This window comes from Mchenga conophoros, linkage group LG22 (assembly GCF_057382185.1).
Source record: "Mchenga conophoros isolate Kocher_MC1m ecotype Shallow Benthic linkage group LG22, M_conophoros_male_GT1.1, whole genome shotgun sequence".
In the NCBI taxonomy this organism is placed as follows: Eukaryota; Metazoa; Chordata; class Actinopteri; order Cichliformes; family Cichlidae; genus Mchenga; species Mchenga conophoros.
Genome location: NC_140546.1, coordinates 28,737,430 through 28,757,987, shown reverse-complemented (window position 1 = coordinate 28,757,987; position 20,558 = coordinate 28,737,430). Strand labels below are relative to the sequence as shown.

At 42.0% G+C, this 20,558-nt stretch overlaps 1 protein-coding gene and 1 long non-coding RNA gene across 6 annotated transcripts in view; one reads left to right on the top strand and one right to left on the bottom strand.

Annotated features, from left to right (window-relative positions):
• hivep3a (HIVEP zinc finger 3a) overlaps positions 1-20,558 on the bottom strand; it is a 59,619-nt gene that overhangs the window by 13,646 nt on the left and 25,415 nt on the right. For 3 of the 5 annotated variants that reach the window (XM_085261463.1, XM_085261461.1, XM_085261464.1), the window contains 3 exons: positions 11,137-11,173; positions 2,238-6,434; positions 1,687-1,862 (listed from right to left, as the gene is read on the bottom strand). In XM_085261463.1, coding sequence (XP_085117589.1) covers positions 1,687-1,862; positions 2,238-6,071 — 4,010 coding nt within the window. In that variant the 5' untranslated portion in view covers positions 6,072-6,434; positions 11,137-11,173. The remainder of the gene's footprint in view (positions 1-1,686; positions 1,863-2,237; positions 6,435-11,136; positions 11,174-20,558) is intronic. The other 2 variants (XM_085261465.1, XM_085261462.1) reach the window with 1 other exon arrangement.
• Positions 11,140-12,585, top strand: LOC146549665 (uncharacterized). Its single transcript, XR_014890332.1, has 2 exons — positions 11,140-11,259; positions 11,874-12,585. It is a non-coding gene; the product is annotated as an uncharacterized LOC146549665 (long non-coding RNA).

Here is a 20,558-nt window from a genome sequence, read left to right as displayed (position 1 = left end):
CAAAACGAGACTTTACAACCTCTGTTTGTACGGCGGGCCACGGGATGTTGAGCCTTGCAGCGGCGCGCTTGCACATGTCCTGCATGTCGAGATCCAGGGGAGACGGCGGTGTCAGTTTTTCAACCTCGCCGGTAGCCGAGGGCTTTGCAGCCCAGCTGATGCTAGCCAAGGAGGTGGAATCTTCCTCCTCGTTCTCAGACAGCAGGAGCTCCGAGTCAGCCGACTCATCTCCGTCCTCGTTGGCATCTCCTCCCCAGGTGACTCCAACATCGGGGAAAAACTCACGATCTCCGTGTGCCTCCAGCGACGGGAAAGCAGTCGCGATGGGCTGAAGGTCTGCCTCTACCCAGCTCGCCCCTGGCGTTGCGGCCAAATCATCGGGCACCTCAATTTCTCCTTGCGCCGCAGCAGCCTCACACAGCAAAGGGTCGCCACCCGACAGGTTAGCCTGGCGAGCTAGCCTGCGGCGGAGTAGTTTGCGGTGGATACAGTCTTGTGCGGGTGTCAAGGCAGCCTGAGCGTGAGATAAACCCAGGCATGCTGCACACACGGGGTGTGTATCCCAGGCAGAAATCTTCTTGCCGCAAGGACAGAGCTTTGCAACTTCGTTGGCCGTCGTAGCCATGGTTAGCTAGAGGGTTGCGCACGTTAGCGAGACTGACACTGAGTGCGGAGAATAGTGCTATTCCTCGCTAACGTGGGGTGAAAAGTGTTGCTACTTTTCTACAAGTATTGCTACCTAATGTGTAAAACTGCTAGCGTCGAAGGGTATTGCTACCTGATGGTGAAGCTAGAGGTACCTTTGTTAGCAAAGTGTTGCTACTTTTGGAAAATATTGCTACTTCCCTGGGTGAAAGTATTGCTACTTGGCACCAGCACTAGCTACAGAACAGTATTGCTACTGCTTGTATGCTAGTGGACAACTGAAAAGCTGGGAACAAAGCGCCCGGCGACCGAGTTGTTCACTCGAATCTGTGGACAGTTTAGCTTTAGCACCCAATAGCACAGTTGTCTACAGGCTTCTGTGAGAAACAAGAAGAGGTTTTTAAATGACATCTGACGCTATGCCAGCCTATTATATAGGGAGGCACTAGCCCCTCCTGACATGGGCGTCACCTAGCCAGCCTGTAAGGGCTGGCGTAATGGTATTTGAGCTTCTGATGAGGTCACGCAGGAGGCGTTCCCCCATAGTGAGACACGAAACATGCCAACCTTAGACCAGCAGCCAGACCCTGAACTTTAACAGGTAACAAAGGCAGTAATGAGCAGTCAGGCTTGCAGCGTAGCAGCCTCCATTTCTATCTGTGCATGTTTGTAAAGTAGAATCACTGTGATAATTCAGCTTTGCGTTTTTAGCTTTGTGTTCATATTGTTAAAAAAATAAAAATAAAATAAATAAAATTGCAGGCGTGTGTTCTCACTAGGACAAGCCTTTGTGTCAGTATGTAAGACTGTAGCCTGAGGTTTATAGTATTAACTGGTAAATATGAGACAATACATTGGAGGTCATGATACAGAGTAATACAACGTGCACATTACGAGTTACAAGTTACTTTCTTTGATAATGCACTACATTACATATTTACTTACTTTTAAGAAAAGTACTGAGTAATGTATAACATCACATTCCAGAACCCAACACGGTTAGCTAACATACTGCTGCGATTATCAGGAGATCATACTCACCCTCTCTCAGAGACCCAAACTTCATTTCTGGAGCATGACTGGACCTTTTCCTCCTCTGCCTCGTCCTCCTTCTCTTCCTCCTTCTCCTCCTTTCTGTCTGACTTGTTGTCATCCACTGATGTATGTCCTTTCTTTGTTCCCTCGTAGTCTCTGTAGCATGACTGCTTTTTGCAGACCTACACTCGAAAGAGACACGGGCAAATTCACCAACTCTGCTCCAGCATGCCCAGGGAGACAAAAATTGGGAATTCTCATTGAACGATGTATTTTATTACATGTGTTAAGACACACGCTTCATTTCAACAGTTTAAATTTTGACCCCTTTAAATGACATTTCCCGTTTTGGATTCTATAACAAAAATGGTAAGGAAAGCTAACCCACTCTTTTCTATGCCTCCTATATGGAGTGTCTCAGTGTCTGCTCTACTTCTTATCACCTACCAGTCCTTACATTTTGATCAGTTTTATTTGATTCTTTTTGTTCAGTTCTGTTACAATAGTAACGATTAGGTCTACCGACAGGTGTAATCAGTGGTCAGTGTTGTAATTACCTCTGTGGAGGAGGGTCTTTTGTCGTCCTCTTGCTCCACTGACTCTGCTGCCTGCACTGACATGGGGGATAGTGTATATATGGATGGACTGAGCCTCTGCTTGCAGTGAAGCAGAGAGAGAACTGTCTTGCTGGAGAGGCCAGGTGGATTGGGGTCATAGCCACTAGTAGACCACGACGAATACACTGAGGGCTTCTGTTCATCCAGAGCAGAAGGGTTTGGTTTAATGTAGTTTAAATAGCACCAGCTGTTACAGGTGCTGGACAGCAGACTGGGGAATGAAGGCCCAACATGCGAGACGGGAGAGCAAATAGCAGGTAAACATGACTCCTGTTTGAGCTTGTGCTTGCAAGTCTCAACTGTTGCTTTGTCAGAACAACCCATCTCCCTCTCCTCTTCTTCTTTTACTCTTTTCTGCTGCTGCTGTGACTCTGGAGGCAGCTCCATGCTGTTTGAGGGGGAAAGCATCCGTTTATTGCCCCCTGAGCCTGATAACCTGAGGCTATCATCAGACCACAGTTGAAGATCTGGACTCATGTCCCTGTGGGGTCTTTGTTCAGCTGTTGAAACACCTGCACTTTGTGGGACAGCACTAACTGCCTCCTGGGGCCTAGGGGAGGTGGACTGAGACAATGTGGTGTATATGGCGCATGCAGGGGTGTGTGTGTCTGTTTGGAGGCGCACTGCAACTGCTGGATCCGTGACTGGCCTCAATATTTCTAGATTGGAACTGATGTTAGGGGCAGACTGGCGAACATGGGAGCGACTTACTGAGTAGTCATCGTCTTGTGGAGGAATCTCTAGTTTCAGCCCTGTAGACATGGGGAGATAGCGGGCTCTGGCAGCCCCTGATGGTCCATGCGTATGATATTGCTGTGGTGCAGGAGCAAGGGCCTGCTCTGTATAGGTCTCCTTTTTTACAGTTGTAGATGGGTCATGAGGAAGGGACAGTTCTGTGCTCCCAATCAACTGAATATTTTGAGTAAGTTTCCACTGAGAAAAGATATCTTTGCACTGCAATTCCACTGGATTATGTAAAACAGTGTCCCCTGATAGAGAAGAAGAAGAGGGCCTGCTGCAGTGTACAGAAGTTGGGCTTTTTGCTTGAGAAGATCTGCTTGGGTTGAGATATTCAGGACCACGGCTCAGGATCGTACACTCCTCCTCCTCCTCATCTGGATCACTGATAGCAGTGTGTCTCATTAATAGACATTTTCTTCTTTCTCTCCACCCAACTGCAGAGCGCTCAGGGGATAGAGAGCTGTAGTCAAAAGACTTACTGCGGGTCTCAGCCATGAGGACACTCTGTTGTGGGTCGTGAGGGGCCTGTTCAGATGCTGAGCGCCTCATCTCTCTGTGCTGATGCACCCCCGGCACCGTCAGCATATGAAGAGCTCTTGATCTCCTTAGTGGCGTTGATGTTGCAACGTCCATGTCCTGTCTGTTTGACTCTTCAAAGGACGTGGAGCGACTGGATGCATATGATGCACTACTGTCCTGACTAGGGCTGCGGGGCAGGGACAGAGAGTCAAAACTAGATTCTCCTGATGACTGGGCAGCTTCAGCTAATCGTAACCGCTTCTTCTTTGGAGGAAGCTTTTCAATAGGGAGCTGTGCCAGAGAGGGGCTTCTCTGCGGCCACTGAAATTCATCTAGTTTCTCTTGATGTTTTGCTGTGGTGGTAGGTTCGGCTGAAGTGTCTGTACTCATGTTGGGATCCTTTGTCACCAGGATCTCTGGAACCTGCACATTGTGTTGGCGGACCAGCTTTCGGGCTGCTAGTTTTGGTACATGTTGTTGAGGTTGTTTTTGAGGCAACAGCTGATGATCTTCATGAGGTGGAGAGTGCTTTGTTGCCTCTGCACCTGGATTCTCATTACTCAAGGATTCTTGTTTTTCAAAGGAACTAGTATGCTGAATTACTGAACAAGTTTGCAATGCAGGCTTCCTCTGGCCCTCATAAGCTGCACTGCTTTCATCTTTGCACTGGCCTGAAGACAGGGAAGAACAAGGTAAAGAAGGAGAAGAGGGGTCATCAAATTCAAAACTCTCCTCTTTCCTTCTCTTGCGCATTACTGAAACGCCTGCCCTGACTGCACTGTTCTTTACTTGTGAACACTCCATTTGACTAATTACCACTTCATTGATGGGTTGATGTGATAGGCACAGGCTCTGCTTGTGTTTTTTATAACCTACCCAATCTTTGCATCCTGTGCCACAGGCCTCACACTCATATGGCTGTGGTTGACTTTGCTTACAGTCAGGCACAGTGGTTAAGCTGTCAGAGTAAAATGAAAGAGAATCCTCGTGTTCCTCTTTTGTAAGTTCTGTACCAAGTGGAATTTCAATTGCTGGCTGTCGTCTTAGCATCCCATAACGACGTGAAGGCTGTCGTTCATCAAAGGACTGACTTAGGCGACATTTGCTTTGGCCGCCACTGGTGGTCTCAAATAAACTGGCTTCAGGTGGCATTGAATGACTTCGCACCAGCGGGGTGGTGGACGTTTGGCTAGCTGGCTGCTCCATATTTGAAGGTGGGTGATGAAATTTTTCACATGGAACTCCCATAGTGATAGAGCCACTGCTTTTATAGCCCACATCGCCAACCTTGGGGCTATGAATGAGCGGTTCTTTCACAGTTGAACTCTTCTGAGACTCAGAACTGTTCTTTCTGGAGAGTGAGAATCTCCTTGGTTTTACACTGTCAATTTTACTGGTATCCACCACTGCCTCGTTGATGGTGATAAGTTTGGTTATATGGTCGATGACCTGTTTCTTGGGCACCGTGAATGAGATGCTTTTGTCCTCCTCACCAGAGGGATGCTGGTTTTGATGACGAGACATCCTCTGTAGGTGTCCAAAGCGTCCATATTTACCAAGTATGATCTCAGCATAGCTTTTGGCACTTGTGTTGGGGGGACTGTCCTGTGACTGCTCTGTACTTTCAGAGCGAGAAAAATAGCCAGATTCTGTACTACCTCTACTACCTAAAGCTAAAGATGACGCCTTTTCATCAGATGAGTCTTGAGGAGTGTGTTTTCCTCTGCTTAGGCGCAGGGCCAATCTTTTTTTCACCGCATAGGAGTAATTGTTTCCTCCAGGGCAATCTTTGGCCATGTCCGTTTCAACACTCTTGATTGAGGCTCCACTGTCTTGTCTTTCTGAAACAGAAGAAGCTGATGATAGCTGTCTCGTTTCCTCGTCCGACTCTGTGGCTTGCTCCGCTGTCGATTTCGACTCCCCAAGTGCCAGGCCTGCCTTCACCCGGTGGGTATGAGATTTACGGTGTTTGTATAGGTTACTCTTGGTCTTAAAAGAGAACCCGCATGGGGCACAGGGATAGGGCCTTTCACCCGTGTGGGAGCGAATGTGTTTCTGTAAAACACTAGGCTTGGCACATGCACGGCCACAGTAAGTGCAAACATATTTCCCTGGTCTCTGAGGCTTACGCTCACGTTTCTGCTTTGGGGTCCCTTCCTGGGTTTCTGGTTTAGACTGGGCAGGGTCGCCTGCTGAGGAAGGTGGGATTTCTGGAGTCAAACTCAAACCTGTGGTTGGTTTCGTTGCTGTCGATGCCTCCTGTTTATTCGCCGGTGCTGTATCTGAGTCAATGCTCTGCCGCTGGTGTCTGAGACGTTTGCGTTCTGGATTCTGCCTTCTGGATTGTTTGGGCTGCTGTAATGTGCCATGGGGCTTTGGGGAGCCGGTTTGCTGTTGTTGACAGGGCTGGGGGGGAGACTTGGACTGAGGGCCTCGCTGTGGAGACTCCTTCTGAGAATGTTCTTGACCTCCGGACTGCTCCCCAGTGGTCAGGCGACTATGCAAGGCCTCCATAAAATGGAAGGACAGCCTCAGGTAGGCACGTAGGATGCGTCTGCCTGAGCCAGGCTACAGAGTTAAAGCCAAAGCATTAACTGGGTAAGAGGTTTAATGTGAGAAAATCTGATCAAAATATCCACCTTGACTTCACTTCATAATTTTTTGCTTGTTTTACTCAAATTGTTATTGCTTGACAAAGGAACGATGCCATCAAATGTAAAACAGTAGCATCAACGAATGCAGTTGTGATATGCCATGTGCTGTGGAGGAAGTCCTCTGCCATCCAAGCATTAAGCATTCCATCATGAATCACACAGACTCTGTTGCTCAGCTGGTTCAGTTCAATGCACAATTCCTTTGTCTTCTCAACATGTAGATCTGCAAAACAAACAAGTCGTTATATAGGATAGTGCATACAGTTCAACACTGAGAAACAGATAACCCTCTGGCCTCTCTGTTTGCCAGATAGGAATATTTATGTTTTGTGTTGCATAATCACTCTATGTGTCATAACATTCATCTTTCGCTTTCCCGCGGCTGCTGCCTGTTTTAAATTAGAATGGTTTATGTAATGTTTTGTTGTAAAATATATCAGCATGCAGTAAAAGTGATGATTCTGTTAATATTCCCTGAGAGAAGCAGTATGCGCACCCAACTGTGACTTGAACATTCAAATAACATCATTTGATTTGGTCTTTAGTGATTGCCTATTTCTTAACGATTGCAGAATATCATTATGTCAGACAACACATTACACATACTGCCCACTCCCATAAAACTGGTCTGATCTTTCTGCTGCAAGACAGAAAATGACCAACAACAAAAAAACCAGAGAATCTGCCACTTGATCCATTTGATTGTGGAACTATAATGTCCTAATGGTTTGATTATGAAATTGACTTAGTGATCACTTGTACTCTTTCACACTCGTACTGCTGTCTTACAAGCACCTTTTTCATCTTTGGTGTTAATGAAATTGCAGCTTTTGAAGGTTATGTTGTGTCATCTACTATCAAATGCAAAATGATGATCATCAGACTGTGCTAACATACAGTGCTGCCACATTGCAGGACATGTGAAGGACTCTACCTGTTTCATCGGATTAACTGATGATTTTAGATATTTTAAAAAGGGCCAAGCCAAACGGAGGCGACGAATGGCTGCGAGCTGTGAGTGCATACAAAAGGTGACTCAGTGGAGATACTGAAGAAAATTCCCAGTGTTACTTTATGCCAGCATGCTGAAACAGTAAACAAGGCATCCCACGCACTGACCAGCTGGTTTCTACACCCACATTCTGGTGGAAGACGGCAAAGCTGCTGGATACTATCCAAATTACTGATAACAGGTTGACAACCATCTTTGATTTAACTTGAGAGAAGAGTATACGTGCCAATACTGGATGAATAAAAAACAATCACTTTATACTACCAGCAAAACAAGCATAGTATAGGAGAGTTATAGAATTTGTGCAGTTTGCAGAGGACCATTGAGATCATAGCTCTCTTGCCATAAGCCTAGTAAGTGTTAAATGTAGGCCAATCAGGTAGTCTCTACCAGGGCTTATAGCTTGTAGTGGGAAGGCAGACTCTTGTTTGTAAAACTCGAATTAACACGTCTGTCTGAGAGTTGTTTGGGGCATGTGCATTCTCTGCATGAAGGTGACAATGACTGCTACTAACAACTAGTCAAATAATAAAAAAGTAAAATAAAAAAAATTGGCTCATTTTCACTTGCTCCAAAGTTAACTATGAACTGTTCATTTACACCTCACATAACATGGATGCAGCCAATGCACAAACGAGCCAAACATTTCTCCTTGCACCCCTCACCTCACATATCTATTCTCTGCATGAACTTTCACAAGGCTCAGTGCAAGCAAAGCTGGATTTTTACTTGAAGGGCTGTTAGACCTAGAATTGCTTGGGGTTAAAGGAGCATTATCCTTTATTATCCTCCATTAGTGAAAATACAGAACAATGTTAAGCCCAAACATTTATCTGGTTGTTGTTAGTTTTTATTATTTTCAAAAGTTCTTGAAATTTAGTAACTGTTTCAGGTCTTTTTAATGTCTGAAAAATTAATTACATGGGCTAGGTAACAGCCCAGTCACACTAAACTAAAAATAGAAGGCAACCTCCTTCCATTTCACAACAAATGGTGCTTGTCTGATGAATGCACTGAGATTTTTTTAGTTTTTGTATTTTTTTTTTTTTTATTTGGCAACTAATTGCAAGTAGTTACAGTTACTAACTGGTTCCTGAACTTGGGTGTGCAACACCCTCAGCTTCTGGGAGACCACTTTGAAACACAAGGCAATTGCTTGCAGCACCTGATGGGAGGCAATCTCTCTTTAAAGAACCATGGCCCCTTTCCGATTGGAAAGGTTTGCAAATAATTGTCATCTAATTTCTAAATGCAGATAGATTGTCAACAAGTTGCAATCAGTCATCTGTGACGTGTCTCTTTGTAACAGGAATCTTCACTTAACTGGTTGACAACTGGTCATATTCTGATTACATTCCTATATAGAAGTAGGACTGCTGAGCGCCTGTATGATTTTGCAGGTAAATCGCAGTCCTATTTGTAAAAGAATTTCCGAATTTCTGGCTGCACTCTGAATGCCAACTTGCCCCCACTCAGACTGAGAGCAGACAGGCTCCATCTTACTGCCATTTTATGGCACCAAACTTCCTTTGGAAAACAACAACTGACTGTAGGTGGGCGTGTATCTGGTCCTGGTCTTTCAAGTGCAACAAGACTGGAAATTAATTGCACACGGTCGTAATAATTTTAGTCATGCTGCTGTCTCCAACCACTGCATATATCATAATTGGCATTAAGGACTGTAGCTTGTGTCTAAATAATATTAAAAACAGAAAACTCCTCAATGCTTAGGCCTTTAAAGGGGGGTGGTAGGAGTTATGTGGTAACGGAATGAAATTTTTAAAACTTATAATCAAATATGATTTAACCACTGTTCTCTCAAATCAGGCTAACTAGCATGCAAGTCCATGAGCACATGGATAATTAGCATCTAGTTTAGATAATCATAAAACAGAAATACAGAACCAACACACAAGAATGTCAACATTTCTATCAAAAATTGGGTGTCAGTTAACCAAAGTGCATTCTTGAGTAAACTCTTCTTGGGGAAGTAAACTTACCAAACCTCTGATACTCAAAGTTCCAGTAGCTTCTGCTAACATGAAACATGGGTAATGTGCAGGAGGTAATGTAGCTGCCAGGTTTTTGCCAAGCAAGAACATTTATGCTATATTTATTTTAATACTTTCTGTTATACTCTCCCTGTGAGGTCCAACGGTGTTATAAGAATGGGTAGTGTACCATTTAAAGTTACCCCTGATATGCTTTCTAAGAAGATGGTAGGCCTTTTCAAATCTTACACAATCCATGGCTTTGTTCCACTGTTATGCGTTCAAGCTGTTGAGTCCACGCTTAGTGACAAAAAAAAGAAAAACAAGAAAAAAGCTTTTCTCAGAAGGCAGTGATATCAGCGATATATAATACAAGCTATTTCATTGCACACCTGACAAACCTACACTGGCACAATATGAAATTTTCCTCAAGTTTATCAAATGGTTGCAGTGCTGAGTGTGCATACAGTAACAGTTACAGTCTGCAGAAACTGCTCGAAAATCACGAGATACTGAAACGTAACAAGCCAAATGAGAGAAAATAAAGGGAAAAAAACTAAACTATTTAAATGACATGTCCATTCACCCACACAAAGAAAGAGAATATTGTATAAATGGCTTTAAAAAAAAATATTGTCAATTTCCCGTTCTCGCACTAATGGGCACCCAGCGGTGGTTCCTATGGTAACGGCCCTAAACCATGTGGTAGCAGATGGAAGGAGAGCTGGAGGGCTAAATTTATCTTCCAGTATCCTCACTGACTACAGAGAGAGAGTGTGTGTGAGAGAGCGCGAGAAGGCGGCAGGCGAGGTGCCTCCCTCCCAGAAGCTACTGTTTTTTTGAGAGGAGCACACCAAGAGAGGAAAGAAAAAAATCAATAGTTTGGGAGTTTTCAGTTGGTACTACACCGATATTCCATTCTTTCAGGAAGAATCAAAGCCAAATCCAGACACCGGGATGTGAAAGAACCACAGACCAGTTGACAATTTCACCACAAAAAATAAATAAATAAAAAAATAAAAAAATATTGGTGCTTTTTCTCTAAACTAAAAAACCTACATTCTGACTACCAGTGCTGCATTACTGCAGACAATTCGTCTTTAAATATTATTGTCTTCAAAAATGCAAACAGGGACATTCAAAGCATCCTACTATAGAGAGGAGAACAATTTTTAAACACTTTCTTAATGAAAGTTAATAGAAATGTGAACCCCTTCGGACTTGTGTGACCCTAAAAGCATTCTTCTGTTGTTGTGTTATCCACTATGTTGTCAGCTGAGCACTAGCAACGCTGTCGTGCCCAACAGTGCAGCTTCATCAGCAGCCTGATAACGGTGCTCTCTGGAGGGACAGGGGAGAGCCCTTAGTGGATACACAGTGTTCCCTTTCTCCCTGTGCGTGTGTGTGTGTGTGTGTGTGTGTGTGTGTGTGTGTGTGTGTGTGTGTGTGTGTGTGTGCACTTCGGAAATGTTCCCACAGGTCCACATGGAGGACATGCCAAGCATAAGCGGCTGGATGCACAACACAGGCAGCTCATTCACTCCTAGCTTTAATACCTACACAGCCCACGGACCACTCGCTACATGCACTCTCTCCTTCATTCACACACACACTCACTCTCTCTACAGAAGCTGTCTGCATGTGTTAAAATGGGCAAAAAATAATCCAAAAAACATTAGGCTGACTTCAAATGTATTCAAGCACACTGACGCAAATGATTCTCGTGCTTTTCCACCTCTCGCTGCCTCACTCATGTAGCAGCCTTTTGCAATAACAAAGACATGAATGAAGAATCCCCCCCCTTCCTCCCTCCCTCCACAGTTCCCACATCACGTCACACGCCTCATACATCAAGATCACTGCAGATGACAAAAAGGATATCAATGGACCCCCCCTTTTTTCTTTCTTTCTTTTTTTTTTACCTGGTCGCAGGTGGTGTTGTCCTCCGATTCTGAATGACTGGAAACAGGGAGAGCAGAGAGACACGAAGACGAGGAGAGAGAGAGAAAGGATGAATGAGAGTTACGCTGAAGGCAGAGAGAAAGGTAATCGAGTCTCCGCTCTACGTGCACTGGGCTGACAAACAGGTAGCTGAGTATATTATGTCTATGAATGAGAAGGAGGGGACACGCTCTCTCTCTGTCCCTCTCCACCTCTTTGATACACCCCCCTCCCACGTCCTGGTGTCTCTGTTTTGGGTTCGTGTGAAGCAGTGGCTCCTTATATTGATGTTGACGTAAGCTTGTGTTTCTTTTGGCAGCGGTTTCTGCTGCACAGCTGGCAAAGCGGTGAGAGGTAAAAAAGACAGGGGGAGTGCTCTCTCCTGCCTAATTGAACTAAGAGGGGAGGTGAAGGGGGCTTACTTCAGAATTTTTAAAATACAAGTTCACCATTCAGATCTCATTTTTCCAACGCAGGTACAGAGATATACTGATGCTGCATTTTGAGAAAACATGGGAAAGATACAAGGGGAAAAGCGCACACAGATCCAGGTTTTAAGAGCGGCTCTGGAGAATGTCCACAGTGCTCCTGCCAGGGGTCAGGCTGAAATAGGTCCAGGCAACTGTGACATCACTCTTTTATGCCATGGGTCCCCCCGCCATTTCCCCTCTGCCCATGAACTGATTTTTTCCCCTCCCTCTTTTCTCTTTTTTTCCAGCAGCCTGAAAGCTCACAGATAGGAGGAGCATTGAGGGAGTACCAGCCGGTAGGATGCAGACAGGCAGTGAGCTGCTCATCTGGTCAGGCGTAAAAAGGAGAAGCCGAGAGGATTGGAAGAGAGCCCAGGGTGTCCATCCTGCTCCAGGCCACAGAGAAACCTTGTGACAACAGGGCTCCAGATTCGAAAATGATGTGATGATGTGTCTGCTCGCATACAGACATTTCTGGCAAAATGCTACCAGCAGACAATCTTATTCTTACTAATCAACTATTGATTGATTGATTGAATCTTTATTTTGAACATGTTGAAAAAGTATAAAAAAAAAAAATAGAATTAAAAGAGACAAATGAACAAAGCAAACAAAAGGAAAACGAGCAACCACAACTCCAAATAACGTCCATGTTCAAAAAGGAGCAGGAAGAAGCATAAGCTTATTTAATCCCACCCCTTTTCCACTATCTAGTATCAATAGACTACAGAAATACCTCCTTGTAATTACATTATATGTTATGTGTAATTTTTTTTTTTTTTTTTTTTTAATATATACACATATATGTTTCTATCTATCCATACCTACGTATATACACACATACGCACATATACACATTTTCAATAACCCCATTAACACCTGAAGGATACACAACCTACAATTTTATATATATATATATATATATATATATATATATATATATATATATATATATATATATATATATATATATATATATATATATATATATATATATATATATAAATATATATCTGAAACCTAATTATCTCACCCTAACATACAAGAGCACAGCAACTCAGAGCACAGAACCACAAACTACTTTTCTTTTCTTTTTACTGTTTTCAATTTGGATGGACCAAAAAATGTAAGAAAAAATTAATTAAAAGTAACCAATGGAAGGTTTTTTCTGAAAATAAATAAACAAAAATAAATAAATAATAATAATCTTAATTACACACGTTGTTTTGTCAGTGACTAAATCACTGCAAAGTTAAAAAATAAAATAAAGCTCACACACTGCTAAAATAACCCCAAAACAATCCCCCATGCAACGAACGATCAGTGGATCTGACAAACCGCATGCTCATTGGAAACTCAGCAGCCAGTGAACATAACCTGAATAATCATCTTTTATGAATGATCAAAATTTAAATTTATGAAATGAACTTCATGCTTTATTCAGTGGACTATTTTTCAAGAGTCTACTGTTCACCGTAAGGATTAAAAGGATAAAAGGACTTTAGCTGACCTTTTCCAAGCGCTGTCATCTGAGTAAGTGCTTATAAATTCTGGAAAAAGGTACAGGGTCCCCTTCTGTGAGCATAACTGTTATTTGTTTCTTTGTCAATGAAACTTATGAAAGAAATCATGTATGCCTGAGAGCAGCAAGTAGGCCTGCGTGCAGCGTGTGTGTTTCATTTATTTCATGTCTTTTAAAAAAAAAAAAAAAAACAACTTATATATATATATATATATATACACACACACACACACATATATACATACACACACACACACACATTTTGTTTAGCGATTAATAGAATTACATTTATAAAAACCTATGTTAGCAGTAATGCAACAAATCTACATCTGTTACAGAGATATATATATGGTACAATCTTTCCTCGACTAAACATCCCAGCAAATTTACAGAGGACACATTGTGCAATGCTCAGAGAAACTGCACAAACAAAATCCAAGAGCTGCAACTGAAACTCTAAAGGCCTCAGTTAGTAAGCTAAATGTTAAAGTCCATGAGAGTACTATTAGATACAGACTGTAGGAGTAATGCTCGTTTGGAAGGGTTGCCAGGAGAAAGGCTTTCTCTTTCTGAAGAAAGAAAAGAAAAGAAAAAAGAACAGCACAACTTAGATTTGGAAAGCTACAACTGAACAAACCACAAGACACCCTGTCCTTTGGGCAGAAGAGACCAAGGAGAGGCTTGCAGAGTGAAAACAAAACACAGCAAATCAGCACAAATTCATCACACCAACTGCCAAGCAAGTTGATGGAGGGGTAATGAATTTGGCTTTATTTTCCAGCAACAGAACATGAGTGCCTTGCATTGATTGAACTGACCATGAACTCCATGAAGAGTCCATGACCACGAAGAGTCAAATATGAGGCCGCCTGTCTGACAGCTAAAGCTTGGCCCAAATTGGGTCACGCAATATAACAATGACCCCAAGCACTCCAGCAAATCTACAACAGAATAGCTGTGACTGGACCTTAAGAGGGCTGTGCAACCAATGTCTGCAAACCTAAAAAAAATAAAATAAAAATTGAGAAACGTGATGAAAAGTGGGATCAAATTCATACACAATGATGTGAGAGACTCATAAAGCCATAAGAAAAACTAATTCAAGATACTGCTGCGAAAGGTCACAAGCTATTAGATCATTAAAATTTACTCTAGATTTGGATGGAAACTTGGTACCAGTCCAAGAAAAAATGTATTTTCACAAAGCATTTTCTATGAGTTTAACAATTCCTAATATCTTCAGTGGTTAATAGTAGTGATCAGGAAGAAAGCCCCATTACATCAGAGGTAAAGTTGAGGATTACGTGCTGGTTCTAGATTTGAAGTTGGGTTACATAAAGCACATTTTTTTATATTGCTTACCTAATATGGGATTTAATACATGTTTATGCATATTGTCAAAGTAACCCAGAGCAAAGATTCTGTATTGAGAATAACTTACTGCAAGCTGCAGAGTGAACACTTTGGATGTTCCCAGTTGTTCAGAGCAAATGGCAGCGTATGCAAAATGCTGAACATTAATCTTTCACACAGTACGACTGAGGACATTTTGGCTACTTCAGCTTTGCTGTTTACGAAAAATGTTTGCAGAGGCCCAAATCTGGTGAAAATCCAAGTGATTATTGCTTTCAGCGTTTGTTATCATATTATCAGAGGACGAATATTGACCCTTGCTCTACTGTCTGGAGGTGACAGAGCTGCCTGTGTCAAGCTCTTTCACAGGGTTGTCTCCGTCTGTGCAGCTGGGGCTCATCTGCATGGCCTTGTCACAGTTTGAACATCATGCTTCCAAACACGTTTCCTCAACAGGATTTTTTTTGTCTGTTAGGAATGTAGGATGAGAAAAGGATGGAAACAAAAAGATAAGGTTTCACAATGCTGCCCTCCTTTCCCTAAACTGAACACTGGATTCATTTTAGTTCCTCGAGCTAAACAATACATTAACATTTAGCAGTGGTTGAATAGGAAAAAAAGGGCTATTTTTGAAGATGCAAATGTTTTGAATACGTCTGGCTAATTCCAGTTTCGACACCATTTTGTCTGCAAAATGGTCATATGTAATTTTAGGAAGAATAAAAAGTTTTTTTTGTACTGTTATTTTTTTGATTTTCTGTATTATAACCACAAACTCGAGCCATTTTTCCCCATTTACAGCTAAACGGGTGTATTGTAAAAGTCCCAGGTTATGGAAGATTACATTTAAAACAGGTCAAGCATTTCCCCTATCAAAGCTTTACAGAAAAGGCTTATGTATTCATTTTATCTTCAAAGGATGGAGCCAGTGCTGTGCTCTTTAAATGTGGCGGCCCCAGGTGGTAAATATGATGAACTTGTGGTCAGACACCACAAGTTCATCATATTTACTACATGATCAGAATCAACACAACACACTTCTTTTTCCATTAAAGGAGTAAATACATAGTTCACTACTTTATTGTTATTGTCATTATATTGTCAAGCTATGAGTACAAAATATTTAGAAAAGATGCATTTTTTTCCTTAGAGCCCTCTTATGTGACAACCAGAGATGGGCAGTATCGCGTTACTTGTAACGCGTTACTGTAATCTGATTACTTTTTCGGGTGACGAGTAAAGTAAGGGATTACTATTGCAAAAACGGTAATTAGATTACCATTACTTTCCCGTAGGAACGCTGCATTACTGCGTTACTAAAACCGTGATTTTTTTGCGAGAATGTCTCATGACAGTGACGTAAGCGAGTGCGCCGTTAGTGACAACAGCTGTGTGCAGATCAACAGTGGATCATATATCGAGTGCGGGAGAGAGTATGAGCGTGCAGCGTTTAAAGCGTGGAAGTACTGACCTTACTTTGAGTTTGATTCCATAAAAAGTGACAAACACATTAGTGTCCGTTGTGCGTGGGAAGAAAAATTCTTTTTACAGCGAAAAAAACCCCTAAACTTCCAAGCAAGCACCGAGTGCGCAACGAGGTAATGGGAAACTCACAGAGAAACTCGCGGATTCTTCAACTGACCGCGGCACACCTGCACCAGGGTAAACCTCCGCCTACCCTACTCCTGCTTTATAGGTGAAAATAGAGCAACAGGACCGCTGAGTCTTTGACTTTATTTATTTTCTGCTGTGTTTTACTTGCATCTATTTGAAAGAGTGAGTGTAAACACACACAAAAAATATTTTATGTGCTGGAATGTGCAGAAAATAAGTTTTAATGTTAAACTAATTTATTCAAGTCAGAGAATGTTGCATATAATTAAAATTTTGCTTGATGCATAAAGTTAAAAGATTAAAACTGATAAAACAAGTTAAAAAAAAGAGACTTTTCCATTTGATTACATTTTGTATGATGGATTATGCAGAAAAAGTAGAATTGGGCTGAAAGATCTATCACTTTATCACCTATTCAGGTTGTAAATCGTGTTTTTAAAAAGTAACTAAGTAACTAAGTAATTAATTACTATTGAAAATAAGTAATCAGCAAAGTAACGGGATTACTTTTTTGGGGAAGTAATCGGTAATTAGTTACTGATTACTTTTTTCAAGTAACTTGACCAACACTGGTGACAAGCCTTTAAAAGATTTCAGTTTTGTTTTGTTTTTTGGGGAGGGCTTATTTGCATATTGTGCTGGAGTTTTAGCTTTTCCCCAAAATAAGACATAAGGGAGTATATCAATTATGGCTGGTTTTGGACTTGTCAAGTAAATCTTCAAATTGGATGAGTGTGATGACCATTGATCAATATTCGATTTTACCTAAAAGGCCAGTATTGACAAAAACATATATTGGTCTAACTTTCGTTGCGTTGCGGTAGACTGTCAGTAGCAGCATCCAAGCTTGGGTCAGTTCTGGCTCCATCCTGCCGAGCCATAGAGGGAGTTTTGAGGCACTGTGCCACCTGTCACCAGAGAGAAAACACAGGCAGGGTGCTCCTTAGAATCCCAGCAGTCGAAGGTTTCCCATATGGCCTTAAAACACCACAGGAAGCAGAATCTGTCACTGCTACGCCTGCCACACTATGGAGTAGTCTTTACAGAGTCAGTTTGTGGTACATAATGATCGCTTAAAAGCATCATCACAGCCAATTTAAAATTGTGCTTCATATTTGATGTAAAGCACAGCTGTATGATCTTAGAGTACAGACAGTACAGTCTACCAGCCATTACAAGACAGTGAGCCACAGACAGACCAGAGATCCCCCACCCAACCCCCACCATACACCCGCCAAGCAGGAGGACACAGATGCCCCTCTCAACCTCAACCTGCCCTAATGGCCAATGAAAATAGCCATGTGACCAACATGGGTTAAGTTGGACTGCCACAGTGTAAAGAGTCCATGGAGATAAATGGTCACCTGAGCTCCAAAAAGAGCTCCAGTTACTGTATGACCTGACTCGTCAACAGCAGTCCATGTTGACAGATGTTGTGCAGAGCTCAGCTGTGGTGGGTGGTGCTGATTTTGACTCTAGTTCCAAATGTTCCAATAACATACTAATTCCATGTGTGTACAAATGTGGCTTTATGTAGCAAGGAGGAACATTTCTGTATTTAACCTCCTAGGACCTGGCGTCCACATATATGGACATCATATTTTGGGTTGTCTAGACCAAAATACTAAATTTTGCCTTACAAGAGCCTGATATCCACTTACGCGGACATTATACTGCCACTGTTTTATCGAAATTTAAAACAAATTTCCTCTTATACAAAAATCAAGTTAAACAAAACAACACACACAAAAAAAAATCATCAGGTCCCAATCAGGGCAAATAGCAAAGAGAAATTGAAAATGCATGCCATGAAAGCGTTCGGGTCTTAGGAGGTTAAGGAGCAATAATTTAGATTTTCACTTTTCACCAAAGCAACGTGACTGTAATACACAATCCAAATTTCACACGTATGATACATTTTGATATGCCAAGCATTTTATTTTTATTTGAGCATTCAGCATGACACGTTTTATTAAATTTAACGCCTTTCATAGATTTATACTTCTTGCTAATGTTCTAGTATAACTCTAACATTAAAAGAAAACCCAGCCATATGAAAGGCTATAAAACAGTGTATGTCTTGTGCAAGCCCCAAGTCTAAATAAACAGGGAAGGCTCTGTCGAGAAGGGCACACACCGTAAAGTTTTTGCCAAATCAATGTGTGGATCAGAATAACTCCATGTCAGATTGGTGAAGGCCCAGATGGAGGCAGAAGATCTACTGTACTAACCCTTCACAGGAACAGCCAAAAGAAGAAGACCACAACAACTAAGATAGAGGGTTTTTGTGACATGTCCTATGGCAGTGTTTCCTAACTTTTTGGAGCCACGGCACATATTTCACATTAGAAAAATCACACGGCACACCGCCAAACAAAAGTGTCCCAAAAAGCATATTGATCATTTCCCCCGCGCACCAGGTTTAGCGGAATTGGCTCAGTTTGTCCCCAGTATAGCTTTTTTGCTTTCTTCTGACCACTACTCAAGCTAGGGCTTTCATCTGAGTCAGATTTTCTCCAGGACCCAGGTCCGATTGACTACTTTTTCTTTTTAGATATTTATCCATTGCTATCACGCCCTGCATCGTTTCACTCACAGCATGACCATTATGTAATTTCTTCTTCGTCTTCTTCCGTTTTATTGGCAGTTGGCAACCCATTTCATTAGAGCAAGTAGTTGTACTGCCCTCTAGTGGAAGAATGAAATTGTTCTGCCCGTTACTCATGCGGTCGCTCAGGCTATGTTCACACTGCAGGCAAAAGTGCATCAAATCCGACTTTTTTGACCCTATGCGACCCATATCCGATCATGGTATGACAGTGTGAACGGCACAAATCTGATATTTTCAAATCTGATCTGGGTCACTTTCGTATGTGGTACTGAATCAGATACGTATCTGATGTTTTAGTAAACGACTGCTGTTTGAATAGTCATGTCGCATTATATCTGTCTTTTACGTCACTGACACAAGACAGATGCCAATTATCAGCGCCGGAGAAGACATTGTGAACGCTTCCTGGTCATCCAGTGAAACTGTTGGGAAGACAATGCAAAACGTGAACATTTTAATTGTACTGTATAATCTGCAGATTCTGATAGAAATCTGCAACTATCCTTTGAAGCACCGCTCCTCTCAAAACAGCAATAAGGATAATTATTAGGCCATATGTAAATAACAAAATAACTTTATAACTTAAAGCAAAATTGTGAAACGTAAAGTCCAAAACAAGTCTTTATATTAAGGGCCATCAGTCAAACAATACTGTTTAGTCTGGATCTAAACAGAGCGCGTTGTGTGCGACGTCTTCTTTTGCGCATGCGGGCCGCTTTGAGGGTTCACACTAGAGCGCGTTTGTTGTCACATTTTGTTTGTAGTGTCAACAAGCAGACAAAAAAAATCGGATTTGATCAAAAGAATCTGAATTGAGCATTAAGACCTGCAGTGTGAACGTAGCCTTAGACTACTAATCAGGAACCAGATAATATTCCACGGCACACCTGATCATTTCTCACAGCACACCTATGTGCCGCAGCACAGTGGTTGGGAAACACTGTACTATGGTAACCATGACATTCCAATTTCCTATTTTCAGATCCACAATAGGGCTGCCACAAACGATTATTTTGATAGTCGACTAGTCACCGATTATTTTTGCGATTAGTCGACTAATCAGATCATCATCCACTGGATGTAAAACTACAGCTTATATAACTATCATTAGCTTACAGCTTTAAGCTTTTAAGGTGCTAACTAAAAATAAAGACAAGATGATAGTTTATTCAATTTTAATGAAATTTGCAGATTGTTTCGGTAAAGTTTAATAAACTCCTTGCTATCTAAAATATAACAGGACACCGGGGTATATTCTCCAGCATCTCACACTTCTGATAATCAGCTGTCTGCTTGACGTTTATTCAGCTGTGTAAAAACTATAACTTTAATCTCAGCCAAACCGATTTACTCAGGAACAAATAAAATACTAAAAAAAAAAAAAAAAAAAAAAAAAAAAAAGCCAAACAACAACATTTTTAATTTATCTAAGTGACTCATATATATTTAACCTGAGTCGCGAAAGACGGCGGTGGGTTTGAAAACAATTTGCCGGGAGTCCGGTGTTCTCACGGCGCTAGTGACCCAGCCCCCGGCTAGCTATCGAGCTAGTGGGTAACAGACGTCTCCGAAAACGTCGGAGCGCTTTTGAAAATATGTGGTGTCCTGATAAACTGAGCCGATATTTGAGGTTTACACAGCTACATTCTCGCCTGAAAATATGTTAAACGTTTATTTTGTGACCCAGAAAGAATAATAAGAGTAATATTAAAACTAACTAGCTACCGCCATTGTTGGAAACTAAGCTGGGCCGCGCTATGAATTCTGGGACACAGCTACTTCTTCTTCTTCGGGGTTTAACGGCAGCTGGAATCCTTGTACATGCAGTGCTGC